This window comes from Protomyctophum parallelum, assembly GCF_964188405.1.
Source record: "Protomyctophum parallelum genome assembly, chromosome: 5".
Classification (NCBI taxonomy): Eukaryota; Metazoa; Chordata; class Actinopteri; order Myctophiformes; family Myctophidae; genus Protomyctophum; species Protomyctophum parallelum.
The window spans coordinates 47822504-47846767 of record NC_139702.1 but is presented as its reverse complement, the minus strand read 5'-3'; the positions used below and the strand labels follow the sequence as shown (position 1 = coordinate 47846767).

At 42.1% G+C, this 24264-nt stretch overlaps 1 protein-coding gene across 1 annotated transcript in view; it reads left to right on the top strand.

Moving 5' to 3' along the window:
- The window catches only part of helz (helicase with zinc finger), a 76122-nt gene that overhangs the window by 2171 nt on the left and 49687 nt on the right, over positions 1 to 24264 (top strand). Inside the window, exons 2-12 of the mRNA XM_083766011.1 lie at positions 8573 to 8839; positions 12419 to 12455; positions 14383 to 14507; positions 16837 to 16893; positions 18343 to 18391; positions 19548 to 19623; positions 21736 to 21934; positions 22169 to 22276; positions 22454 to 22595; positions 22749 to 22904; positions 23162 to 23432. Of these exons, the coding sequence (XP_083622137.1) occupies positions 8591 to 8839; positions 12419 to 12455; positions 14383 to 14507; positions 16837 to 16893; positions 18343 to 18391; positions 19548 to 19623; positions 21736 to 21934; positions 22169 to 22276; positions 22454 to 22595; positions 22749 to 22904; positions 23162 to 23432 (1469 nt within the window). The 5' untranslated portion in view covers positions 8573 to 8590. The remainder of the gene's footprint in view (positions 1 to 8572; positions 8840 to 12418; positions 12456 to 14382; positions 14508 to 16836; positions 16894 to 18342; positions 18392 to 19547; positions 19624 to 21735; positions 21935 to 22168; positions 22277 to 22453; positions 22596 to 22748; positions 22905 to 23161; positions 23433 to 24264) is intronic.

The window sequence follows — 24264 nt, the reverse complement described above, 5'->3', positions numbered from 1 at the left end:
TCTTTTGTTTTTGGAAATCTATTAACAACCTAAAACAATGACCGATATTGCCCCAAAACCCTCAAAGGTACTGCATTTAGCATAAGAGAGGGTCAAATCATAACATTGTAAACCAAAGCCCAACAGGCAACAACAGTTGAGTCATATTATTGACCTCCATCCATGCCATGAAATTGCTATATAGTTTTGGTAAGTTTAGCTCAGAAACGGGGGTGTGTTTTTTTTGGACCAATCACTTTGTCAGCCGACAATCCCGTTCCCTCCAGGCTATGGGATCTCTGAACTCTACACACTGCACAGAGCACATATAAGAACAGAGAGAGGGGAGCAATTCTAACAGCACTTTCATGCATTGCTTTTTTCTCACCTCCAATGTTATCAGATACATATTCTAATGTACTGTTTAAGTGTATGAGTAATGCACCGTCAGGCTGTCATCTTGAGTTTGATAAATAACGTAGCAGCCCGAGAGTGTCTACCTAAAATTAAATCATGTGAGTGGAGTGGAGGAACTCGAGCTGTGGGAATCAAACGGGTCCATGTCTGCCGTACCTGCAGAATCCCAATCCCATTGCAGGGCTCCAGGGTAGCATTTCAGACTCTATTGTCCATTCCATTCTGGTGTGCACGTTGGGGAAACATAGTATCACACCACCCCACAGATGTACTCATGAGGCAGACACTGCATTACAATGCTGAAAATGGCATGAGTAATCTCTGGGGAAATGACTTACCATAAGTACTCCAGGAAGTTAAAGGAGTGCTGCGCTGTGGGATTTTAATTTCCAAACTATGTATTTTCAAAGAATATTATGGTGTTTCTCTACCAAAGAGACTGTTTCCAACTCCAACAGACTCTTTCCAACTCTGACAGAGTACAACAGGCTAGCCTTCAGCACAAAGTAAACCAGTTGGCCGATGAAAAAATGTTTTTGTGCATGCAAAGTAGCCTGTAGCACTAGGCTGCAGTGTTGCCAGGTCTGCTTGTTGTTATAAGTGACTTTGGGCTTGTTTTCCTGTAAAGTCGCTTAAATATTCATAGTTGTGGGTTGCTTTATTTTGAGCTTGTTTCAGAAGTGCTTATTTGGGCTTGCTTTCACGATTCCGTTTGAAAATGGCTGATGTAATAGGGCTCAAGTGGTGAAACTGGTTGCTTCTTTTGGACTTGTTTTTCATAGACCTGGTCGCACTGAATCTGGCAACACCAGAGCCTCTGCATTCTGCACAAAAACAAGAATGACACGTGTATCATTAACTGCCAGGTGAAATAATCTGTCCCCCTCCCCCCCTTTTTCTTCTCGTATTTTTATTATTATTACGTGTATGTTTCTGTGTCACAGCCTTGCGGGTGTTGATTGTGTTCGTTTCAGACGTTCTGCTGTTCTTGGTTCAATCACAGTGTTGTTGTGGCTTTCCTGTTCTCCAGTTAGCTCAAGACATTAGCAGCTGTTGTTGTCAAACTTGTCAGTAGCTTCGAGCTGCGGCATTGGATGCAGTGTGGGTGCAGACTTCTGCGGGGCAGCTAATCATGACTAGGTCGCTACTACACGATTGGCTATACGAGTGGTGCAGACTCCCATTGGCTTCACGCTGGGCAAGACCTACGCTGTAGAGTGCATTGCTCGAATTTGTAGTAGTAGCGGGATTTGGGCGGAAGTACTGCTAAATTAAATGACGTTGATGCTTTACAAATCTGTTTACATTCTCCCTGTATGAAAGTGTTTGGTCGGAAAATATCGTATTCGGGGGGGAAACACAATTTTGGCCATAGACGTGTATACACGTCTTTAGGGCTTTTCTATTGATATAAAAAATTGCTGCCGTTCACTTCCTTGTTTACGGCTCAGAAAGAATGGCTCGTATCTCCTGAACTAGGGAACCCTCCATGGTTTTGACCAGATGGGCAATGTTCTGTTTTCCTTTCTGACTTCAGCATGCAACTCATTTGGAATGTAAACGCTTCTAGAGAGACTTTAGGGTGAGGTACGAATAGAAGATTATGCCTCCTGGTTTTTGGGGGGAACGGAAGGGGGGACCTTTTTCCCGATCATGTATTTTTGCTCCTGATCCGATTCCGATTATTTGATTTTGAGTATCTGCCGATACCGATTTTTATAGAACACCAGTGATGTAAATAGGTTTTCAATGTAATGAGTCCCGGGATGCAGGGATGGTCTTTTAGATGAGTCACAGGGACATTTTATGAGTCCCACTTCAACAACGTTAGGAGTAATTTGTGGTTATATTCATGTAGAAAAAAGAAATTATTATTATAACTAAAGCTAGCAAAATAAACTAGAATAAAAAAACAGGTCGTTGTTTTATTGCTTAACTATAAACTGCGTTTTAAGATGCAAGATTTTAATCTCTGGAACACTTATTTCACAATAGTAAAATATCACAGACAATATCCAGTCCATATCATCATATGGATAATATAATATTGATACTAGGGATGTCCCGCTCATGTTTTTTTTGCTCCCGATCCGATTCTGATCATTAAAAAATGACTATCTGCCCCGATTTACGATCACGTGATTGGATCGGAACAACCCTAGACCTTTCAGAGTAAAATCTGCCATATCTGCTGGCACTCTAGCGCCTATATTTTGAAATATGCTGGCGCATCCGTTTTAAGTAACGGATGTTCCGGACCGACATTTCTGGCTATGCTTTAGGTTGTGACCAGGCTTTTCTCTTCGCAGATGAGTATGGCTGGGACCAAGGCTACATTGGCTTAGGTGGCGTTTCATAGTATGCCATTGACGTAGGGGCAGCCAATCATGACTTGGTCGCTAAAGCCAACAGCATCGTATGTAGGCCAGGCTTCACCTGGCAAAAAATAAAAATAAACACATAGCATTTTTGCACTAGCTTTGCTTTGGAGTTGATCGATCGATATAGGAATTTACTATTTTGAAAAACATTTTTGAATATTTAAAATAAATTGCCAATCTACAAACTCGTACCGTGTCGATGTTGATTGGCTATAACTAGTATTAACTATTCAAAAATGTTTTTCAAAATATAAAAAAAGTAGTTTAGGGTTTAGCAGGGACGAAAATAGAGCCCTAGAGGTCCACTATACACAGTGGAGTATTTACCAGACATGCAAAAGTGTAGCTTTTCAGGGAAAATTGCCGTTTTTATTCCAAATATGTCACGCGTGATTCATGCAAATCCGTTAATGATTTTTTTTCTTCCGCTGCCAAATCGGCTTGGTGGAGAACTGGCTTTAACCTAAACTAGTGGTGTGGGGTAGTGCCTGCTGCCTCAGCCAGTTAGTGCACAGAGTTAGACCATTTTCTCTCAGTCAGTGCAGGGTTCGAATCTGACCCCTGTCTTCACTTGCATGTCTCTCCTCTTACTTTCTCCCGCTAGTTTCCTCTCTATCCGGTAGAAGGGACATGTAAAATATGATTAATTTTAACCCATTTTGGGCCTTTTGGTGTTTTAAATATTATGTTATAATTTAGCTATTGAAAAATAGCAGATCTACAAGCTCATTAGCGCACCACCGAGTGGCGTGCTACAAGCTTGTAGGTCTGCTATTTTAGAAAAATCGTGAAAATATATATTTCAGAAAACTGGAGGATTTAGAAGAATTTTATAAAATTTCGAGGTCAGGCCTAAATGGGTTAATAATAATTTCCACTATATCTATTCTGTATTGTGTCTTAATTTTGTCTGTTATGCAGACACCTTGCATTTATGTGTCATACCAAAAGTTTTCAAAGCCCTCTGCATCCACACTGCCTCAGAATGTTGTCTGTGTGTCAGTCATGGTCATAAGAGACTAGATAAGAGCTGACTCGGAGTGCCACAGTTGAACTATCCCAACGTGAAATGATCCGTTTGTCTCAAATACAAATCTTGAGCTTTCATCATGGATTAATGGGATGCTGGTAGCATTATTGGACCAAGATTGCACATTGTATTTTTTTACTATTTTTGTGTTTTTGTGTTTTCAAGAATATTCAATGGCTTACTTTAATAAGATGCTTCCAAGAAGGGAGAAATCACACCTGTGTGAACTGAGCGGTGCAACTATACATTTATTGTTATAGTCACTCACTGTACTGTGCTCTGTACTGTATTGTAATGTACTGTGCTCTGTACTGTACTCTGTACTTTGATTATTTTTGGAAAAAATCTTTGAGAAATGACAGTTACCGTGTCGGGGTCCGAAATATCCAGACCCCCAGGAACGTGCCCAGGTCCGGCGAGCCTTCCAAAACGGTCGAGAAATGACAGAGTTCCAGCTTTCCGTGCTCGGACACGTACAGAGACTCTTATAGGAACACACATAGCTCCGTGATGGAGCGGAGGCACCTCTCAAAACGTGTGTAACCCTCTTTTGATGATTTTTTTTTTTTTTTTTTTTTTTATCATACTAAATCGTCTTCAGTTTATGTCAATCAAGAATGTTTGATTGGGATCGCTCTACATAGAACTGCAGAGAGTGGATGTTATATTGTTGTTAATAGCGACTTTAACCCATTCTGACCGGGCACCCATTTTGGTGTCAGCATCATGTTATGCTTTAGCTATTTAAAAATAGCAGATCTACAAGCTCATATCGCGCCACCGAGTGGCGCGATACGAGCTTGTAGGTCTGCTATTTTTGAAAAATCGAAGAGCGACTGACATTTTTAGAATCTGATCTCAGGTCAGAATGGGTTAATAAGACCAGTGTGTGTCCAGTGGAAACCTCGTATGAATCTGATCTCAGGTCAGAATGGGTTAAGCAACGACGGCTACGGCAGTCGGCTACGGCAACCACAATATTTAGGTGCCAACTCTTCCTGCATCCTTTTGGAATGTGAAATGCTACCCGTAATCCGTTTCCACTTTGCTTCTGTCTTGTCATATGGGCCATGTGAAAATTAAGCCACTCTTTTCAACTTGTCAACCATTGCGTATGTATAGCTTGTATTTGTGGTGATAGCTCATATGCTTTTATTGTGGCAGTCACAATCATTGAGCTTAACAGGTAGTGTTTGTGTGCTGAAAATAGCCAATCTGCAAACTCAAGGTCTCACCATTGTGACACGTGAGCTTGCAGATCAGCTATTTTCAGCATGCAACATGTCCTACGACGAAGTATAAGTCAGGCTTTACTCGGCAGATGTGTACTAGAAGATGCACACACAGCGAGTCCCTGACGCTATTATTAGTAGCCCAGTCGACTAAGCCCTATATGTGACTCATTGTATCTTGTAGTTCAGCTATTAGCTATTTTTAATTTCTTTGTATATTGAAGTAACAAGTTATTTGTCATTTGCCCTGTGGAATTTGATTACAAAGCCTAAAAGGCATATATAAAAAAAAAAAATCTATTTCATAATCGTATCGTTAATTTGTTTGACCATTGGTCATGGTCAAGGTTGAACTTTTGTGTAAAACATTCCCCAACAGGGCACACTGCCCCTCTGATAGTAGTTCTGCCTGATGTGAAGGGCACGGCACAATGGTTGATTTGATCTGGTACTGGATTAACGTATTGCTTTGGCTAGGGTGCAGCATTCTAATTCTTTTGGCAATATTTATGAAATATGATCATTGTTAGTAGCCTGGTTTCTACTGCTGGGCCAAGATGGTTCATGGTTGTGCCAGGGCCAGCTATTGTTGAAGCTAGTCAATTTCCTATACTTTAAAAAAAATGTTATTTTGGGAAGAATTTGGTTCCCTTTTGCAAGTGACTTTGTGTTCTTACCCTTTTAATTTAACGACTAAAAAGTGTTCTGATTGCATATTGTGTTAGATCTCTGGTTGTAGTTTAAGTCTGATATTTCGCTGTGGGACTTGTATTGAAGTCCAGTTCCAATAGTAGTTTTGCTTGTTTAACTATGAGATATTGTTTATTCAGATCACAGTGTCAACAGCTAGGTATATTTGTGTCTTTAGCTTGTTTTAAACATAGTACAACAGAAATGATTGGATAGTGTGTCAACCAAATACTTAAAACATCCCTGGTTTGATTCTGTCTGTGTTCTTCTATGTGTGCCGTTTCCTCTTCTCTTCCCCCAGATTGCTGTCTACGGTATATCCTCCTATAAAAATAAAGCAAATAACAAAACAAAAATAAAGAAATCTAGCACAGGAGCTGGAAAAACAAAACAAAATGTAGCACAGGGGCTGAATGAATAATGCCTGTCATAGGCATAAATTATGTAGAAAATATATTTTCAGTTGGCCTTGACAAGCATAACTGTTGACATGCTTATCGGCAAAGGGCCCACTAGGCCAATGCAACTTTTGAGGAGGAGTCAATAGTGAGACATCTTGTCATTTAGGTTGTCTTTCCATCTACTCCTGCCTAAATGTCTGCCAAGTAGTTGATGTCCTCATGCCACCTCCTTCAAGCACGACACACACAGTGACACAGGCAAATTTTCATGTCACGCACTGCATGTCATGAGTCATGACTAATACTGAAATGTAGGCTAACCTTTGAAACATGCACACACTCCCCGCAGCCTCACAGACAGACCAATTTCTGTCTGTTTTGGGGGGCCGGAGTGCGCTGTCGGCGCCGTAATTACTTGCGCAAGCAGAGCGTTCAAGTACTAGTTTCGCCTGGGACTCGTATGCACCGTCCCAGCCGTCCCGCCAATTTTGATGCGTATGCACCGTCCCAGCAAATTGTGCCTGATACGGCAGTGGTGCCAGATTACATACATATACATAGGAGCATTACCTTTAATCCTCCCAACACTAAAACATATCGTCATTACGTCACCATCGAAAACCGGGCGGTGCGTACGGCGCAAAGTAACCACAGTATACCACTAATCAACTTACAAATTACATATACATAGTATATGTATAACTAGCTCTCAATGATGACGTAATAAAGATGTGGATGGCTTCATCTTACGTCCATATCAGACCCGGAGAACGCTTTGTCCATATTTTCTTTTACAGTCTATGCTCTAATCTAATGTCTTTCATTTGAAATGGGGACTAAGCAATTTGATCCGTTTTTCCAAAACAATGAGATTTTTACTCAAGTCGTAAGTCGTGGCACAGGATGCGAGGTGCGTTTTCAGCTGCACATGGCCAACTTCTTGCCTCATTATCCTGTCTTCCTGTTCGACAACCTACCACACAGACAGCAACACACACGAGATGAAATACACAAATGTATACATGGGAGCATAACGAGTAGCATTTATGTAAATGGTGTTGGACATAAAATACAAAAAGTACCAGGCATGTGTATGTATTATGCACATGAGAGTTGGACGCAGCGTCTTTGTCCCACTACTACTCCTGCCCAACACTCCCCGCTGACATTCAGCCCGTAGTACCGTATACTATATAGACGCTCGACAAAATCTGATGCATTGCACTGTGGTGGATTCAAACCCCACGTTTTTGTCTTTTCTCTCGCTCGCTTGCTCTCTCTCAAGACATTTTTTCAACAGTATTTGAGTTATGTTTGGGTTTTGATATTGAACTTTTGAATTGAAGAAGTTGATTTTTATACAAATTTCATGTCATACCCAGTTGACTTATTTCACGAGAGACAATACATTCTTTACAGAACCACTATCTTTTACTAGGGCTTTCAAATATGGAAGGCAATCGACCTTTTTTTTTTACCAATAAAATATTAAAGAAACTTAATTTGTGTACCGTCACTTTAAAAGTGAAATTTTGTTTACCCAGACAGCACTGGTTGGCAGGTATCGATACGCCATGTTTGTGCCAGCATGGGTGATTACATTTATTTCTTGATCGCCTCTTGTCTTGATTGTTTAAACATGACGTCATGGTGCTCGATAACAGTCCAAAGCTTATTGATAACGGGTACTCAATAAGCTTGACGCTTGTTATCAGGTTTTTTCGGGTGAGCTCCATCCCTAATTGCTCATGTATGGCCATATGCTGATGACACCAGGGATCTATATATATATATATATATATATATATTACAACGGGCAGTCTGACAAAGCCCCTGTGACTCGGAAATATCTGTCAAATCGGTGATGTGTTGGTGTGAGGGCTGCGTAGCGGCCTGAACCTTAGTCTAGTTCTACATATCGACTCAGCTCAAGGGCCTGTACTTGTATCTTATATTTCTGTCCCTGTGTGTGCGCAATCCATAGGCTAGTTCAGGGAGTTGTGTTGTGTACAACCAACCAATATTTCAAATTGTGAAAGCCTTCGTCAACAAATGGCCCACCACCACCCCACATGGACAGAAATAGAACATCACTCCCTCTGTCCTCTTTATCTTTCTCCCCCTCTCGTTCCCTGCCTCGGTTAGGGTGGGGGGGTGCGGGGGGTCTATAATTTAGCAATTATGGCATAGAGATGTATGACAAGTATACAGTCTCTGGATTTAAATGCTCCTGCTGTAAAGTATATAATGTGATTATATAACGGTGAGTCGACATGTGCTTCTCAACTCCCAAACGAGTGTCAACAAGTGGTGCAGCCCCTGTCCCTACTGGCCCAGTACTGAACGTGACATCCATTCATTTATGTATTTCCTTTTTACCTTCCATGACCACCTACCTTCTCTTGTCTCCTTCCCATATTATCCCCACTCCTCTGTGCACAGGCATTCTGTCCCTGAGTCATGGCGGACAGGAGAGCGGAGAAGTCATGTGAAGAAGCTAGCGCATCGTTGATACGGAGGGAGTACGAGGCGGCAGTCAGCCACAGCACAGACGCCCTGCTTGTCCTCGGAGCTCCCACCTCCACCCCCGGACCCCCCGGTGGCGTCCCACTGAGTCCCCCGTCACTAGCTGCGGCTGCCCCCGGAGACACTGCTGCACCCCTTCGCAGCCGTGCCCTGGTCTACCGCATTGCTGCCCTCCTACAACTGGTGAGTACAGTATACACACACACACACACACACACACACACACACACACACACCACAGCGCATGTAGGGGCTAAGTTCATCTATTTGTGTACCAAACACACAAACTCCTTAATTCTTTCTCTTACTCTGTATTCTCGAATCCATTCCTGATCTCATGCTTTAATTGTTCCAGGTGAACATGGTTAGTATCAAAGTATTGAAGTGAACCCCTCCCCCCCTGGATAAATGGTGTATTTATTTAGTCCTTTATCCAAGCTTTACAGATTGTGCATTACATTCACACACCGATGCCAGAGGAAACCATGCAAGGCACCAACTTCCACATTGGGAGCAATTAGGGGTTCAGAGTCTTGCTCAAGGACACTTTGACACTAACTCTGGGGGAGCCCGGGTTCGAACTGGGAACCTTGCAGTTAACATCCGGTCACTCTACCCCTGAGCCACTGCCTCCTGGGGGCCTAAAATGTATTTGGGACGTAAATGAATCTCCCCTGGGACACGGGAGGCTCCGACTCTGCATATCAAAGTCAGAATGACTAAAAGTTGACGCAGGCATTGCTGATCATCCTTTTCAGGTATAACTTAGTTGCAAACTATTTTAAGTAACTATGTGGGATGTGGGAACTGTATCCATCCAACAACTAGTATAACAGAGCAGATCTACAAGCTGTGGCTGAGCGATAAATCTTACCATCTCCTTTCCATGGAAAATATTGCTGCACTACATAAAGAGTAGACCTGACATTATAGATATGATTCGGTTTGTGATAATAACGATGCAATGTTAAATGGAATCTGATGTCATCACACCAAGAACGGACATATAGAGCCTGCGTATATCTAGTGTGCGGCTGAGCATAGACATGGTAACGCCCCGCCTGCCTCTGATTGGCCTACCGACACTGCCCGTCTCGACTGTCCTCCGAGATGCTAGGTTACTCCGTGGTGGGAAAATAATACAAGAGAATGACGGCAAACTAATATGCAAACTAATATTGTTTATGCCGTTTGCTTTGACTTGAATAATTTATTGAACACGCGTGTACAATGATTGGGTGTGTACTTCTAAATAAAGTGGTGTTGATTATCGTGTATTAATCTAATTATAGTAAACTAATACTATTATACTAAAAAGGATTATACAAAAAAGGTAAAAGAGACCTTTTTTACAGTACAATAATGTTTCACGTTTACACAGGGTGCAGTATGTTGTCATTGGTCTGACAAATCACAACCCACCTCATCTCCTAACCTAACCATAACCGCAAGGCCCTGTCTGAATTACATGCGGTCCCCGTTTACACATACAAATTAATTATACAATAATCAACACAAACACTTTATTAAGAACACACCCAAATCATATTGCGGTGTACATGTTCAATCAATTATTCCATCAAAGCAAACGGCATAAACAATATTAGTTTGCCTCTTCTACAAAAAGAGTAAAGTTATAGGCTGTTCTCTTGTATCATACCGATACTTGTATTAATTTCCACCACCGGGGCGTGACCATGCTCTGCCGCACACTAGATATACGCATAGAGCCTACCATTAGAGCCCTGCATCTGGAGCGAGAGCCCACGGCGCCCCAACCAAATGTTGCGGCGGTATTTAAATTCCTGCGGTCGGGAACAGGCGATCATATAAAACCATCATTGCGGGAGCGGGCCGGAGTGGTCAGAAATCCAATGGGAGATGGCTGGAGTGTGATTCATAAATCACTCCTGCGCAGGGCTCTACCTACCGTACTTTTGAAAGTGAGATGTTTTGAATAGAGGACAGACATTGTATATGAAATTTTTGTAAAGAATTTTGCATCTATAAAATCTCTACACAAGACCTAGCCCCGTTTGGAACCGAACCCTCCACGATGGCTGGTGAGGTTCTGCTTGGATCTAGACGTTGTGTTTTTCTTCAACACAGCCGGCCGTCCATGCTGGCATTCATATCACTGAGTGCTGTGAAGGCTTATTTACACTAATAATGCTATTTTATTTAACTCTCAATAACAACAGGTCTCAAATAAATAACTTCCATCTCGGTTACAGTCCACACAACGAAACATTTCCTCGGGCAGGCAGAATGCATGTAGAGACCGTTTCTATAAGCATGGTTATACCTCGTCCGTACAACTGTTGAGCGGTGGTGAGCATAGCCGATCTAAAAGTCCTCAAAACCCTGAGCATGCGGCACGTTGTGGGCTTGTAGATCGGCTATTCACCCGGCGACACTGCCATGCGGACGGAATACAAACCAGGTTTTACCGTAATTCCTCCCAACAATCGCGCATGGTTCTAGTCTTTACCGTATACACACTATGAATTAACCCACACCCCCTCTGCTCTTACAAGAGCAAGCAACCCTGGGCTGGCTGGTGTATGTTAGTAACCACAAACTACAGTCGGTATAAAAATAGAAAGGATTGACAACCCATTTCAACAGCTATCTATAAATGCACCACGTCTGTCTGTACGTACGCGAGTACGGCTGTAATGCACGTAACTCTGAAACCGTTCACCCCACCGACTTCCCTGCCTGTTCGGTGTCGAGTCCGTCGGACCTATGGTTGTCGAGAACTGCCACAAAAGGCCTCTGCCCGCGCTCTGGACAGGAACATTGCCCAGGCTCCATATATGGAGCTGGCCTGTTCTTAAAATTAAATGTATCAATTAAATAATTTTTTGGGGGACAGATCAAATTCATTTTGAGACTGTTACATTTATATTTCTGGACGATTCTGGTAACCTGACTCCGCCAGATGGTGGCAGTATTGAGTTCACATTAAAGCTCCCTCCTCCTACCTTGATCTGGTCTCTCTCAAGCAGAAACGATGAACCGGAAGCATCGGGACAAAAATCTGATATCTCCATATTCATTTCGAGTTGTAGTCTTGTTAGCTTGTGTTTACATTTGCGCTGTGGCACAGCTACAATACGTCACCAGTCTCGCGTTGATCCCGCCTCTAGCGGCCGCAGGAGGTGGGAGCAGGAGGAGGAACTCACTGCTGCCACCAGCTGGCGGAGTCAGGTTACGGTTCTGGGACAAGGGTGAAAAATGTTAGTCTGGACTGGAGCCCTGCCCTGGATACAAGCACAGCTTTATAATGTAGTGACAAAGTGCTCCAAGATCTCACAGTGCCTCCCAAACCGAATAAGACCCTTTCCCACTCTATTAACGAACCATTACGGTAGTATGACGTTGGCCACATTAATTTGCCTTCCCGTTCCAAAATTGGTCTTGTAATTTTATCACCCGAACCATTTGCATGAGAGAGATTGCAAATTGAAGAGATTGACCATACATATTTCCCCCCCATGTGGTAAGGTTATGTCACCCACCACACACACACACACAAACAAAAAAGATGAAGAATTACAGCCATTATTTAAGCCGTCATGGATTATAAAGACCACTTGGAGTCCTATAATTACATTGCAGAAGATGCCACGAGGAGCAGAGAAATCCACTCATTCTCAGAGCTTATCTGAACAGGTTTTGAACCTTGCAGTGGGGAAAGAATTCCATTTAACTGATTTCGACTTTGCTGTTCTTTTCTTTTCCTTTTTGTACCGACAGAAAAACTATGATCAAGCAGATGAAGACTGCAAGCACGGTGAGTGGACATTTCACATTCCCACACACTGGGCATTAAAGGAACATTCAGTGATTTAGAAAAGAACCCTGTCTGTCTGCCCCGGTAACAAGATTGGCAGAAGGTCCCTCTCTATCCTGATTGGATGAAGGCTGGGCCACCTAGCCAAAATCGAAACCTAAGGTTTTTTTTTTTACCCCCAGGGGTTAACTGGGGACAGGGAGGAACTCCTGGTCAGCACACTCTATAGTAGGGAGGATTATCGCCACAAAACAAAAAAGTGATATTTGAATTAAGTTAAATCACTGAATTTACCTTAAGTAAATTTTCAAGGCCACTGGCCCAATCATTGTAACCCCTGCTGGGGCAGGCATTGAACACTCCTGAGGGGTGGACAGACAGGCACTTTGATTCGTCCCTATGAATGGATTATCAGCTGGTTGCTTCTTCAATTGATTTAATACTTTATTACTAGGGATGTCCGATATTGACTTTTTTACCGATATCCCGATATTGTCCAACTCCTAATTTCCGATATCTACCGATATATATGTAGGCTTTTTCCAGTGGTGGAAAAAGTACTCAAAATATTTACAAAAATAAAAGTAAAAATACTGAAATATAGAAATACTAGTTACAAGTAAATTCAACATGTACTTAATGTACCAAAAGTAAAAGTACTCAATATGCAGAATGTCTCATACAAGCTCACAATGTGTCACATTGCGGAAGGAGAAGAAGAAAAAAACAAACCATAAATGAGTCTGACTAATAATATAATTTGTTTTGAAAATGGCAGATCTACATGACGCGTTGTGAGCTTGTAGATCGCCTATTTTCAAATAGCCACATCTTTTTGGCTTGTTTTCATAGACATGAATGCTTATTTCTCTCACAAATTGGCAACTCTCACACAGGCAGTAAAGTAAACTTACTGACAGGTCTGCTCTGAGCGTTAAGCGCTCTTCTCGTTGTGAAGAAAGCAGGTCAGAGTTGTCAAATAAATAAATTGTGCCATCATTCATACTGTATTTATTCCCCCACCGACATTAAAATACGGAACAACGTGCGTCCCGTATCGGTTCATTAAGGGACTCGTGACAGGCTGCAGACACTTGAGATTTGGGACATAGCCGATAGCATAGCCGATAGCGCTCCTTCAGTGGCGTTGTTGTTTACAAATTATTGTTTATTTTGTATTACTGCGCTTCGATGCAAATTCTAAACATATGGATGCAGCTGCAGAAGTTATGTTTCTTAAAGGAATGCATAGTTGGGTTCTCCTCAACTGCTGTGCACCAACAAACAAAAAATGGAGGAAAAAAATCGATTGACACGTTGATTTGCGTCCTCGATTTATCGATTTGCCAAATGAGTCGTTTGACATCCCTAGTCCTATTATTCTGCTATCCTTTCAAAATAAACTAGTACCGCTCACCATGATGTTTGGCGACTACTACAGTTAAAACTACCGTTAAAAGTAAGTCATTTGGAAGCATGGTGTCAGTAATATGATAAAGCTAATCACGCTCCCACAAAGGTAATATTGCGATTATACAAGAGTTACCATAACATTTTAATATATAAAGTGTATTCATTTTGCGGGACAATACTAGTATCTAGTATCTGGAGTCTGTCTGACAGACATTCTAGAGCGACCAGGCGACCACCCTGCCATCATTTCTCAGATTGAACACACAGAAACAAAACTTGGGATTGCTCAATCTCATTGTATTTAAGATATTCGATAGAAATTCATTTTTCAAATTCAAATTTCCCATGCAAAGTGCTGCAGTAGCCACTTAGCCTGGGGCTCTGCTAAGACTCCGTATGATCATTGTTTTTCTTTTATTTCGATTGTGTGCACTTTTGGTCTTGCTCGTTTGAGCACAGTTTCATTAAAGCAACATTTCCCATTTGTCTGCCTTTGTTGTGTGTGTTCCACCAGTCCTGGCAGAGGATTTGTCGAGAGGAGATGGGTACCTCCGGCCCACCCTGCACTCCATGGTGCTGGACAGCAGTCTGTCGGAGGTCGGCAATATCCTCTCCAAGGCTCTGTATGGAGAGCCACTGGTAGGAGACCAGAACCATACTTTCTCTTTTCGCTATGCTTGTCCCCGCCCCATCATTCTGCTTCATAATTTTCCACAATTTGTCAGAGTTGGTGTCGTATGACAGAAAACCTGTCTTTTTACACTTCGACTGCCCACGTTGGTTGGAAATCAATACATTGCTGTGCCCAGCTATTGAAGCCTTAAGACAAAAAATACCCCAGGCGCGAGATCTCAGTCTATGGCAGACAACAGATGAGTTTGAAAAGACTGAGATCTCCATTTTGGACGGTCAAAGTGTTAACAAGATACAAAGTTTAGGAAAAAAGAAATGTGAATCAGTGTAATGTACATTTTCTTTGACCTTTGACCTTTGGCTCATTGAGCCCCTCATCCATGCTAAACCCCTTATCCCTAAACTACTTTGCCTTTTTTTTTACTATTTTGAGAATACGTTTTGTATTGTTCAACTAGCCGATCTACATCGACATGTTGTGAGCTTGTAGATTGGCTATTTTAACTATTCAAAAAGGTTTTTAAAGTTAAAAAAAAGGCAGTATTTTAGGGATAAGGGGTTTAGCATGGACGAAAATAGAGGAACATGCGCAGTTGCAGACCAAGGAAGCTGAACGTGGAAGTGTTGGCTGCATAAAGCCCACTGCGCATGTTTCTTTCCTTCCATGGAGCACCATGTGATCAACATGGCGGCGCCCTTACGGTCTTCGCTTCTTGTCCTCTTTAGACAGTCCTTGGCGTCCGCCACTCTCCTTCTATTTCTCCTGTGTCCTCACTTCCTCGTTGACAGTGCTTGACTGTTTTCTTTGCCCCCCACTGCTGACCTCCTTTCCTCCATTTCCCCTAATTGTTATTAACCATTTCTTTTTCACTTTGCCGTTGTTTTATTTCTGCTACTTTTTGAGTAGGATCACGATCTAGAGCACGATCTAGAGCCTTCCTTTTGACCCATGTGAAAAGTTGAGAACGATGACATTGGCTGGGTTTCCCAAATAAATGTTGTGTTGCACGTAGCTTGAACACACCCCTCTAGGCCGCACACAGAAGCCTGTGTGCGGCCTAATTGGCTACATGTCAGACAACATGTCCTTTTTTGGGGAACACTGTCAAACACAACAACATAGGGTGGGTCGCGGTGGCACAGTCGGTAGTGCTGTCGCCTCACAGCTAGAAGGTCCTGGGTTTCGCGCTGGGGACGCTGTGGGCACTGGGGGCGTGTTCCCTCCTCTGTGTCATCAGTGCCCATACCTGAGGAGGTGTTGGCGAAAGGGCCTTTCTGTGTGGAGTTTGCATGTTCTCCCCGTGTCCCCTAGGGTAGATACCCTCACAAAAACATGCTGGTCTTTAAACTACCACCCCCTGGCTAGCCTAGGTGCCTGATGGAGGGGAAAGGAACTGGTCGGAATAACGTGTTCCTTCCACTGAACTGAATAATTGTTAAACAGCTGCATTACTTAAGTTAATTTAAGTCAACACAATTAGAAAACTTAGAAAACATGTTATTTTGATCAACATGGCCTGTTATCTCTCGTAATGGTACCAAGAGTCATCTGTGCAGCAGTCCAAATATTATTAAATAAAATTTCAGAGGCGAAGTGATGTCTGCAAGGTAAATGTAAGCCTATATGAAAACACTACTGTCCCATTGTGCAAGTGAATTAAATGGAATAACATTCGTTGTGGGTTCTATAAATGGGTAATAAATATAGGCCTATACAAGGAGGTTAAATGGGAGGTTATTGCGCAGTCAAAGTTGCCAATACAAGCTATTTAATTCAGCATTATTTTATTGACTGGTCAGGCCGGTATGGTAGGCCTGAGACCTACCATACCAGGCCTCAGACCTACCATTGCGTAGCATATCTATATCTATACACGGAATATCTATGTTCACACGCCCACTCAATATGCATATTTCCTTTGGGAAACTCAGCCATTGACTGCCTAGAGCAAAATAAGACAAATTTGGGACACACGTGCACACCTGTGACATTCAAAACTATTAAACAGTTAAGAGTTAAAACTGTGGAATATATGGCCAATCAACCACTTCGGATCCGGTATTGGTTGGAGAGTGTGTTTTGTTTAATCTCAATAACTATGAAAGGGTAGTGACACATTTCCTCCCAATCCACTTTTGACATGCCTGTGATATGGCAACTTTCATCTGCATGTTAATCGATGCATTATTGATTAGTACAAGGCTTGAACAGACTTTCCCCAGCAGAAGATGAATGGATGTCATTTTCAGAAAATGGTACCAAACAAGATCGATATTTCCATTACCTTGATGCTCATTGCATTGTAGTAATTGTTTTCTCCCTCCTCTTGAACAGAATGGTATCGTCACAAAGGATTTGACCAGATTAAAAATGCTCCTCTCAGAAATCGAAGTAAGTGTCCATTTTTACACTCTTCGACTTAATTTAACATTCAGGATTTCCCTGTGTATTTAAGGGTCAGAGATGACAGCCATGGAGATGACTAATGTGGCCTATTTCCATCGCTGACTTAATTATTTTGCTGTGCACTCCCTTGTAGCTTGTAGCATTATTACCCAGTGGTGTACAACAAGTCCCCTTATTCATGTGTTTGCATGGCTATGTCTCTAGTTGACATTAGTGCTGTCAGTTCACCTCTATAATCCAATTCGAATTTCATTGCTTCATTATTTGTAATATTCGGAAATATTCGAATATTTACATTGTTTATTTTAGCTCATATTTAGCCTATAATAATACACAGAATAACAACCCATTTTTTAATGCTTGCGCAAGTTGGTTACATTGTATTATTAGGCTACTGCCTACCGTCATTGCGACGCATTATCACGGGCCACGGCCCGGTTAAAAACGAGAATGATACACACCATGAACTGACCATAGACAATATCCCCTTTACAGCTCTCTCTTTAGCCTATTAACCAAATTAAAGTCGCCACAATCGCCAGCCTATACACGTAGGACTGCATGGACAGAAAGAGAGTGCAGAGAGTACAGACAATAATATGCCATACTATTACTAGGCTGTTGCGCTGCGCTCCTAATGCCTTCTCCACGGCGCGCACCGTGGCACATGAACAATAACAACTCCACGTGGAGTGGACCCACGACGACCCACATATGAATTAGATAATTTATAAGAAATGGCACGGCGGCCATCCTTGCAGGCAGTGACAGAATGAGAATCCTTAGGCTGTAACCTGTTCATTTTGGGGGGCATCAAACAACAGCCTGTTGATGATGAATGATACTATGAAACTTAACAATTAATTAACTAGTACTCACCTAATGACGCCGCCACGGAGGATATACCATGTTTAAAGTAATTCCAAAGTGTTTAGCCTACATTGTTTAAGTCATAGACGCATGCGGTTTTTATGAACTTTGGCTAAAAGCATGTTGTTGTTATTATTCCACTGCCACCCGCACCGGTAGACTGTCATGGTAGCTGGCTACAACCTGAAACAACTTCCTCTTCCTCTTCAAAATAAAAGCTGCTTGTAACAATACTTTTATTTCTTAAGTGAACTACAGGATGTAGTAGACGCAGAATGTATAGTGGATAAATAACACAGAAGGCAGGAGAAATAAACTCTGCAGGCAGTCGGGGCTTATTATTTTTAAATCTTGCCAACAGAATGAACTGGGATAATAAATGATAAAAGCTCCATTCGAATGGCAATTTTAGCTTTCGAATATATATATATTTTTTAATATTCGAATTTCTTTCATATTATGAAATTCGTTCTGACAGCACTAGTTGACATAATGGGAATTCTAATTTTTTTTCTTTTTCTGTGTGTCTGTGTTTGTCACTGTTTTTCTCCTGTCCTGCTTCAGGCTGTAACTAGTGAGATGGCGCCGCAATACACAGAGGAGCCAGAGGAAGGTAAGGAGTTGAGAACCATTTAAAATGAAGCTCAAACTATTTATCACGGAAGCGGGACCTCGACTACCAGTAGATCAATGATTTGTTATGTTTGGCACAGGCTGTCAAAATACCCAATTTGTAAGACAGTAGACTCGCACACTGCCACTTGCTGGTTCAAGAAAGTTTTATTTAGAGCAACGTTTCGTTAGACCTTTTTCAGGCTTAGGTCTCACGACCACTGTCTTACATGTTCTGCCTTATCACCTACGCACCTGCTTAAAAAGGAACTGGGAGTGCGGACGTGTTTTCACTAAAATAACCAATTTCAAACGTCGTTTCACAACCCTTTTTTTATGGCGTGGCTCTGCAAGGGGCTAGCCGTCTATGACGGGTTGTGTGTGTTTGCGTCGACCAAGTCTGAGATCCACATTGGAGTCATGCCATTTCTCTGTAGATACCAAGATCCCCATATTATCCTAGTTTCATTTTAGCACTCCATCTGGCGGACTTTAAACCGTGGTCTGCAGACACTGTGTGGACAAAGTAACATTTGGAGCTGCAGACGCCTTTGCACTAGAGATGCACAATATTGAAATTATGACCGATATCCGATCTCCGATTATTTGTGGGGTCATATCACAAGACCCCTAACAGTACGTTTTAACAACGGGCGAGCATTGGCCGACACATCGCCCAATCGCCTGTTATTGCCTGAAAAGATGAATTATTTGTATCTTTTCGGGCGACGTTGCACCACCCACTTTTCGACCATCGCGTGTTCGCCTGCTATCGCCGGTTATCGCCGGGTCCCATAGACAAACAATGCACTTCCGGAAAATTCGTCTGGCTGTTACCCGCTGTTAAAACATACTGTAAGCAGTTCTCTTTCATTTTTATACAGTGAGTCAGTTTTCCTCTGTTTTTGTGACCACCGCACCTGTAGTTAAGCTTGAAAAAAAGACAAGAAAGGCTCAACAGTTTTCTCAGTGCTTCACTGTGGACACTGGACAGGGCCACAGTTTTCTCAGCAGATCTTGGGCATGGTGAAAGACCAAGTGGGCCTATTTTGGCTTTCATGTTCTCTTTTCTTTTTTTGGTTCATTAATTCAAAAGCTGATTGAAGTGAGTCCTGGCTTTAGCACTCTTACATTTCCCCTGGACTCTGTCTTTGTAGAAGTCGAAGATGGCTGGCTGTTCCGCCCGCCGCCCCGTGGAGTCACCAGCAGTGAGGAGTACACCCTTTGCAAAAGGTACTGTAGTACAATTGAACTGTATGTTGCAGAAAGTTGTGGTGGGCGCCTAGACCTTTTTCATGCATATAGCATGACAACATGCAACATCCAATCAACCCCAAACTAGTAGAAACGCATCAAAGAGAACTCTGAAACTCTCCTGGAACTGTTACCCCCTGCTGGAACTTTTAAAGGTGAAATTAAAAATAAGTTTTTCACAATTTTAGACCATATCCGTGGTCATCATATGGGCATACCTAACAATGGATGCCAAAAAAAATTATGTATATCTTTGTGTATTTACTATCAAAAGTCCATAAAATTAAATGTGAATTACTTCCTTAAAACGAAAACGTACTGCGTGATGACGTGTAGAGCTACACATCAATAAAAGCCATTAAAAATTAAGCTCACCCATTTTGATTCCCATTTCTGCATTGTCTTCCAACGTGCTTTTGATTACAAACTACTCATTCAAGATGACATCCAGACAATAATAATAATAGTATTGTAATACTCGGTTTAAACTTAATCGTCACGCTAAAATATGTATATAGGTTCTGTATAGGTTAGAAATAAATGGCTTTGCTGGTGTCTGTCACTTTGTTTACAAACGTCACTGCATGTGGTCATGCATGAGACATAGCCTGGAGGGATGCGACTCTCTGATTGGTTCAGAAACTAAGATTCTGAAGTTTGAGGCTGAAACCGCAAAATAAAATGCCCAAATTAACCACATCTTTAAAACCCTTTCTAAATCCTGACCTAAGTTTTCTGAAAACCTTCAAATATTTATTAAAATGTATGTTGCTATATACTGTACATGGCAACAACTACCCCAAAAGGGGTTCCCGTCCTGAAAGGAATACTAGTTACAAAAAGGGGTTCCTGCCTATAATGGGTTAAGCCAGACAACTATTCCACAGTCTTCGAATGCTATATAGAGTCTGGCTATTCCCGAAAGCCGCCATCTGTTCGTCATTTCCGGTCATGAAAAAAACAGATGAAATTCTTGGGGCTTATCTGCCTTTATTCATAGTACACAGTGCAGACTGACAGGAAACGAGGAGAGAGAGATGGGGAGTGACATGCAGCAAAGGTTATCAGGATCGGGATTTGAACCTGCAACATGTTGTCAGGCTGCATTAGAGCCTACATGCGGTATGTGCCTGGACTGCTAGGCCAGTGGAGCGGACACCTCAGAAATAGATATTTATATTATCTATATTTATCATTTCTAATAAGCAGCAAGCTCTATCTGCTGTAAAAACAATCAAAAATAAATAAATAAACAAATCAATAGCCTTGATTTAAATAAATAAATACATTTAGTTATTAAGATGGATGGATGAATTACACCACCTTTCCAAAAAAAATTAATATCATTGAAAAGTTGGTTTAATTCCATAATTCCATTCAAAAAGTAAAATGTTCATAGATTATAGATTCAGTACACGCAACGTAAATGATTTCAAGTATTTATTTGTTTATTTTTACACAATAGCAAGCATCAAGGAAACCAAAACCCGCGGACAATGCCACAGGCTGATGAAGGCATAGGGATTCCCAACCAAGTATTGAAGATTGATATTTCTGTTTACCATATTTAGTACCATATTTTGATTGATTTGACGTGATCCTAATTTCTTAATGTGGCATTCAGATTAAAACATTCATGCTCTGCAAAAAGGAGGAGGAGTAAATGGTGATTTCTTCACAGTATTAATTTTTTTTTTAATTCTGTTTTAGTGGGTTTTATGAGCTGGAAGCCAAAATTGTGTAAAGATAAACAAATACTTGAAATCATTTACGTTATGTGCACTGAATCTATAATCTATGAAAGTTAATTTTTTTGAATGGAATTATGGAAAAAAGTTTCCATGATATATATTTTTTTTTGGAAAGGTGCTTTATGTGGGGCATCCAATGTACATTTTCTCTGCCTATCCCCTGGTCCAGACCGCCAGAGGAATGGAATTCCTCCAAAATTGTATTTTTCTAGGTTCTGTATAGTGTTGTACGGATGCAGGAACAATTTTCATCTGATTGAGACACACTGCACATGTATTTGGCAGCTTCTCTTGTGTGTGTGTGTGCCCTCAATTGTTGCATTGGCATTTTGTACCGTAGGTACTTGGAGCAGGGCCTGTGTCGGTACGGGGCCCAGTGTACGTCGGCGCACTCCCAGGAGGAGCTGATGGAGTGGCAGAAGCGCTACGCCTCGCGCCTCATCCGACTAAAGCAGCACCAGGAGAGCAAGCACTTCACAGAGAACTACATGGAAACTCTTATTGAGAAGTGGATGAATTCCTTGTCCCCAGAGAAAGTGGTATGTATAGCCTGAGTCATATGCAGTTGTGTGTGGGTGTTGCGCACCAAAGAAAATCTACATCTTCACAATGTGTTTCAGCATGACAAATGTAGTGGAGATAATTGTACCGTTCTCAGCTGGCACTGATACTAGGTTTGTCACTAGGTTCACCCTGGTGTGTCAGCTAAAATACTACTTAAAGTCCAGATTTGTGTGTGTGTGTGTGGTGTGAATACATGTCTCTTCTCGTAGTTGAGTGACTATTTGGAAGGGGTGAATGTTGAAACCAGCTCCAGCCTCTCTGTGACAGTCGCCACCAAGAAGTCCTCGCATGCCTGGACCTTCTCCATATTCTGCCAGGTAATCGGTCAATATATTCTACGTAATCCTGTATTAGCATGAACACGCTACAATACTTTCTCTGTCCAACTGGTTCCTTTGTCAATATTTTTGACACCTCTAAACCATTGAGGCATCAAAGTAGTTGAAGGAGTTTAAGTTTAATATAATACAGCAACTGTTGTTTGTGCACCATAGCCTGCTAGAAAGCTGTACCGCATTGCCCTCCTCTACGATGCCCATCGACCACATTTCTCCATCAACGGTGTGTCGGCAGAGGATCGACTACAGACTGTACCCAAAGGTTGCCAAGAGTGGACACCTGGAGAGGAGGCCACAGGTACCATAAGGCGCCATACCTTTAACGTCACAAATGGCCGGTCTTAGATGGCTAACTCCTGCACCCCTATCCCCTTTGGCATTTTTACTTGATTAACTACAGTTGTATTTTAGTCTAGTACATGACTAATTTGAATGCACATTGTCATTATAGCGGTGGCAGACAATGGCTTGGACCACTGTATCTTCAAGGTAGCGGTGGGCTTCAGCACCGAGATCTTCGGAACCTTCCGACAGACAATTGTGTTTGACTTTGGCTCTGAGCCCGTGCTGATGCAACGCATCATGGTGGATGCCGCCTCCATTGAAGGTATGCTGGAAACCACACATGGGTATCTAGGAAGTCCTGTTTTGTGATAACCATTGCAGGAATTAGGGAATCCCGACTAACAATTCATACTGTGAACAATAACTTCTCTTGCCATTCAGATTTTTTGTCACAATCATTACGTCAAAGTTTAAGTATTGCATGGTGAAAAGAGACCATAAATCGATGGAAGAAACATTGAAGATGCATTCCTTTGGATGTCTCATTCTCATTTGTCGTCCTGTCTTCTGTTCCCTCAGACCTGGAGCATCTAATGGTAGCCAGGCAGCAGCTCCTGATGACGGCGAAGCGCTGGGACCCGTCGTGTAAGACCATTGTGGAGTTCACCCCCAACGAGACCATGGCGGACCTGGAGCGCAGCCTTCTATCCCGGTACCAGATTCCTCTGTCGGCAGACCAGCTCTTCACGCAGTCGGTCCTGGATAAGACCCTGACCAAAGAGAACTACCAGGCCCGCCTCCACGACTTGCTGTACATCGAGGAAATTGCACAGTACAAGGAAGTCAGCAAGTGAGTGTGTGCCACTGGAGCTTGCTTGTGTTTGTCATAGTCATAGTTATTTTCGTTTTCTTTGTCTGCTTTCTCTTTTCTCCGGAACGGGTGGACACTGCCCGACAGACCGACTCCACCTTGTTTAAACATGCATGCTCAGCAATCACCCCTGCATGCAAACGTTTCCTCACACATGCATCTCAGCCAGCGATGTGCACTGTGCAGGCAATTTGTTGTTTTTTGGTTGGGTTCATTCAAAACAAATGCTCCACATTGGTAACTGGACAGAAAGTTGCCTTTGCTTTTTATAACAGAAAAAGCAGAGCCAGGGCTCTGGCATGTGACAGAAAAGATAATTTGGAGTTAATTGGAGCAAGAACATCCTTTGCTAGTTCATAGTTGACATTAAAATTGAAATGTCAAATGATTTAACTTCAGTTCACCGCTCCTGCCACCAGAACAAAACGGAAAGAGGAAAGTTGACCGGCTATGCTGAACTACGTTTCTTCCACACTTGACAAGTCTACAGTTCTCACGTGAAATTGTTATGCGATCTAAAACCCATTAGTTGTGTTTTAAAGGACAGCTTTTTCAACCAAGGTTCATGTTTTAGGTTATTAGAGAAACTAAAAGATGAGTGTTAATTTAATTTAATTTGCTACTTTCTTTTGTTTTAGCGATTTTTGCTATTTGCGAGAGGGGGCCGGGGACATTTGAACAGGTGGCTAAATATGCGATTCCTTTATTCACTTTAGTCCTACTAGACCCCAGGAAATTACATCTGACCACAAAAGATCACAGGATCTACTGAATGTGAAGGGGGATAACATAGGGGGGTGCCATACTGCGT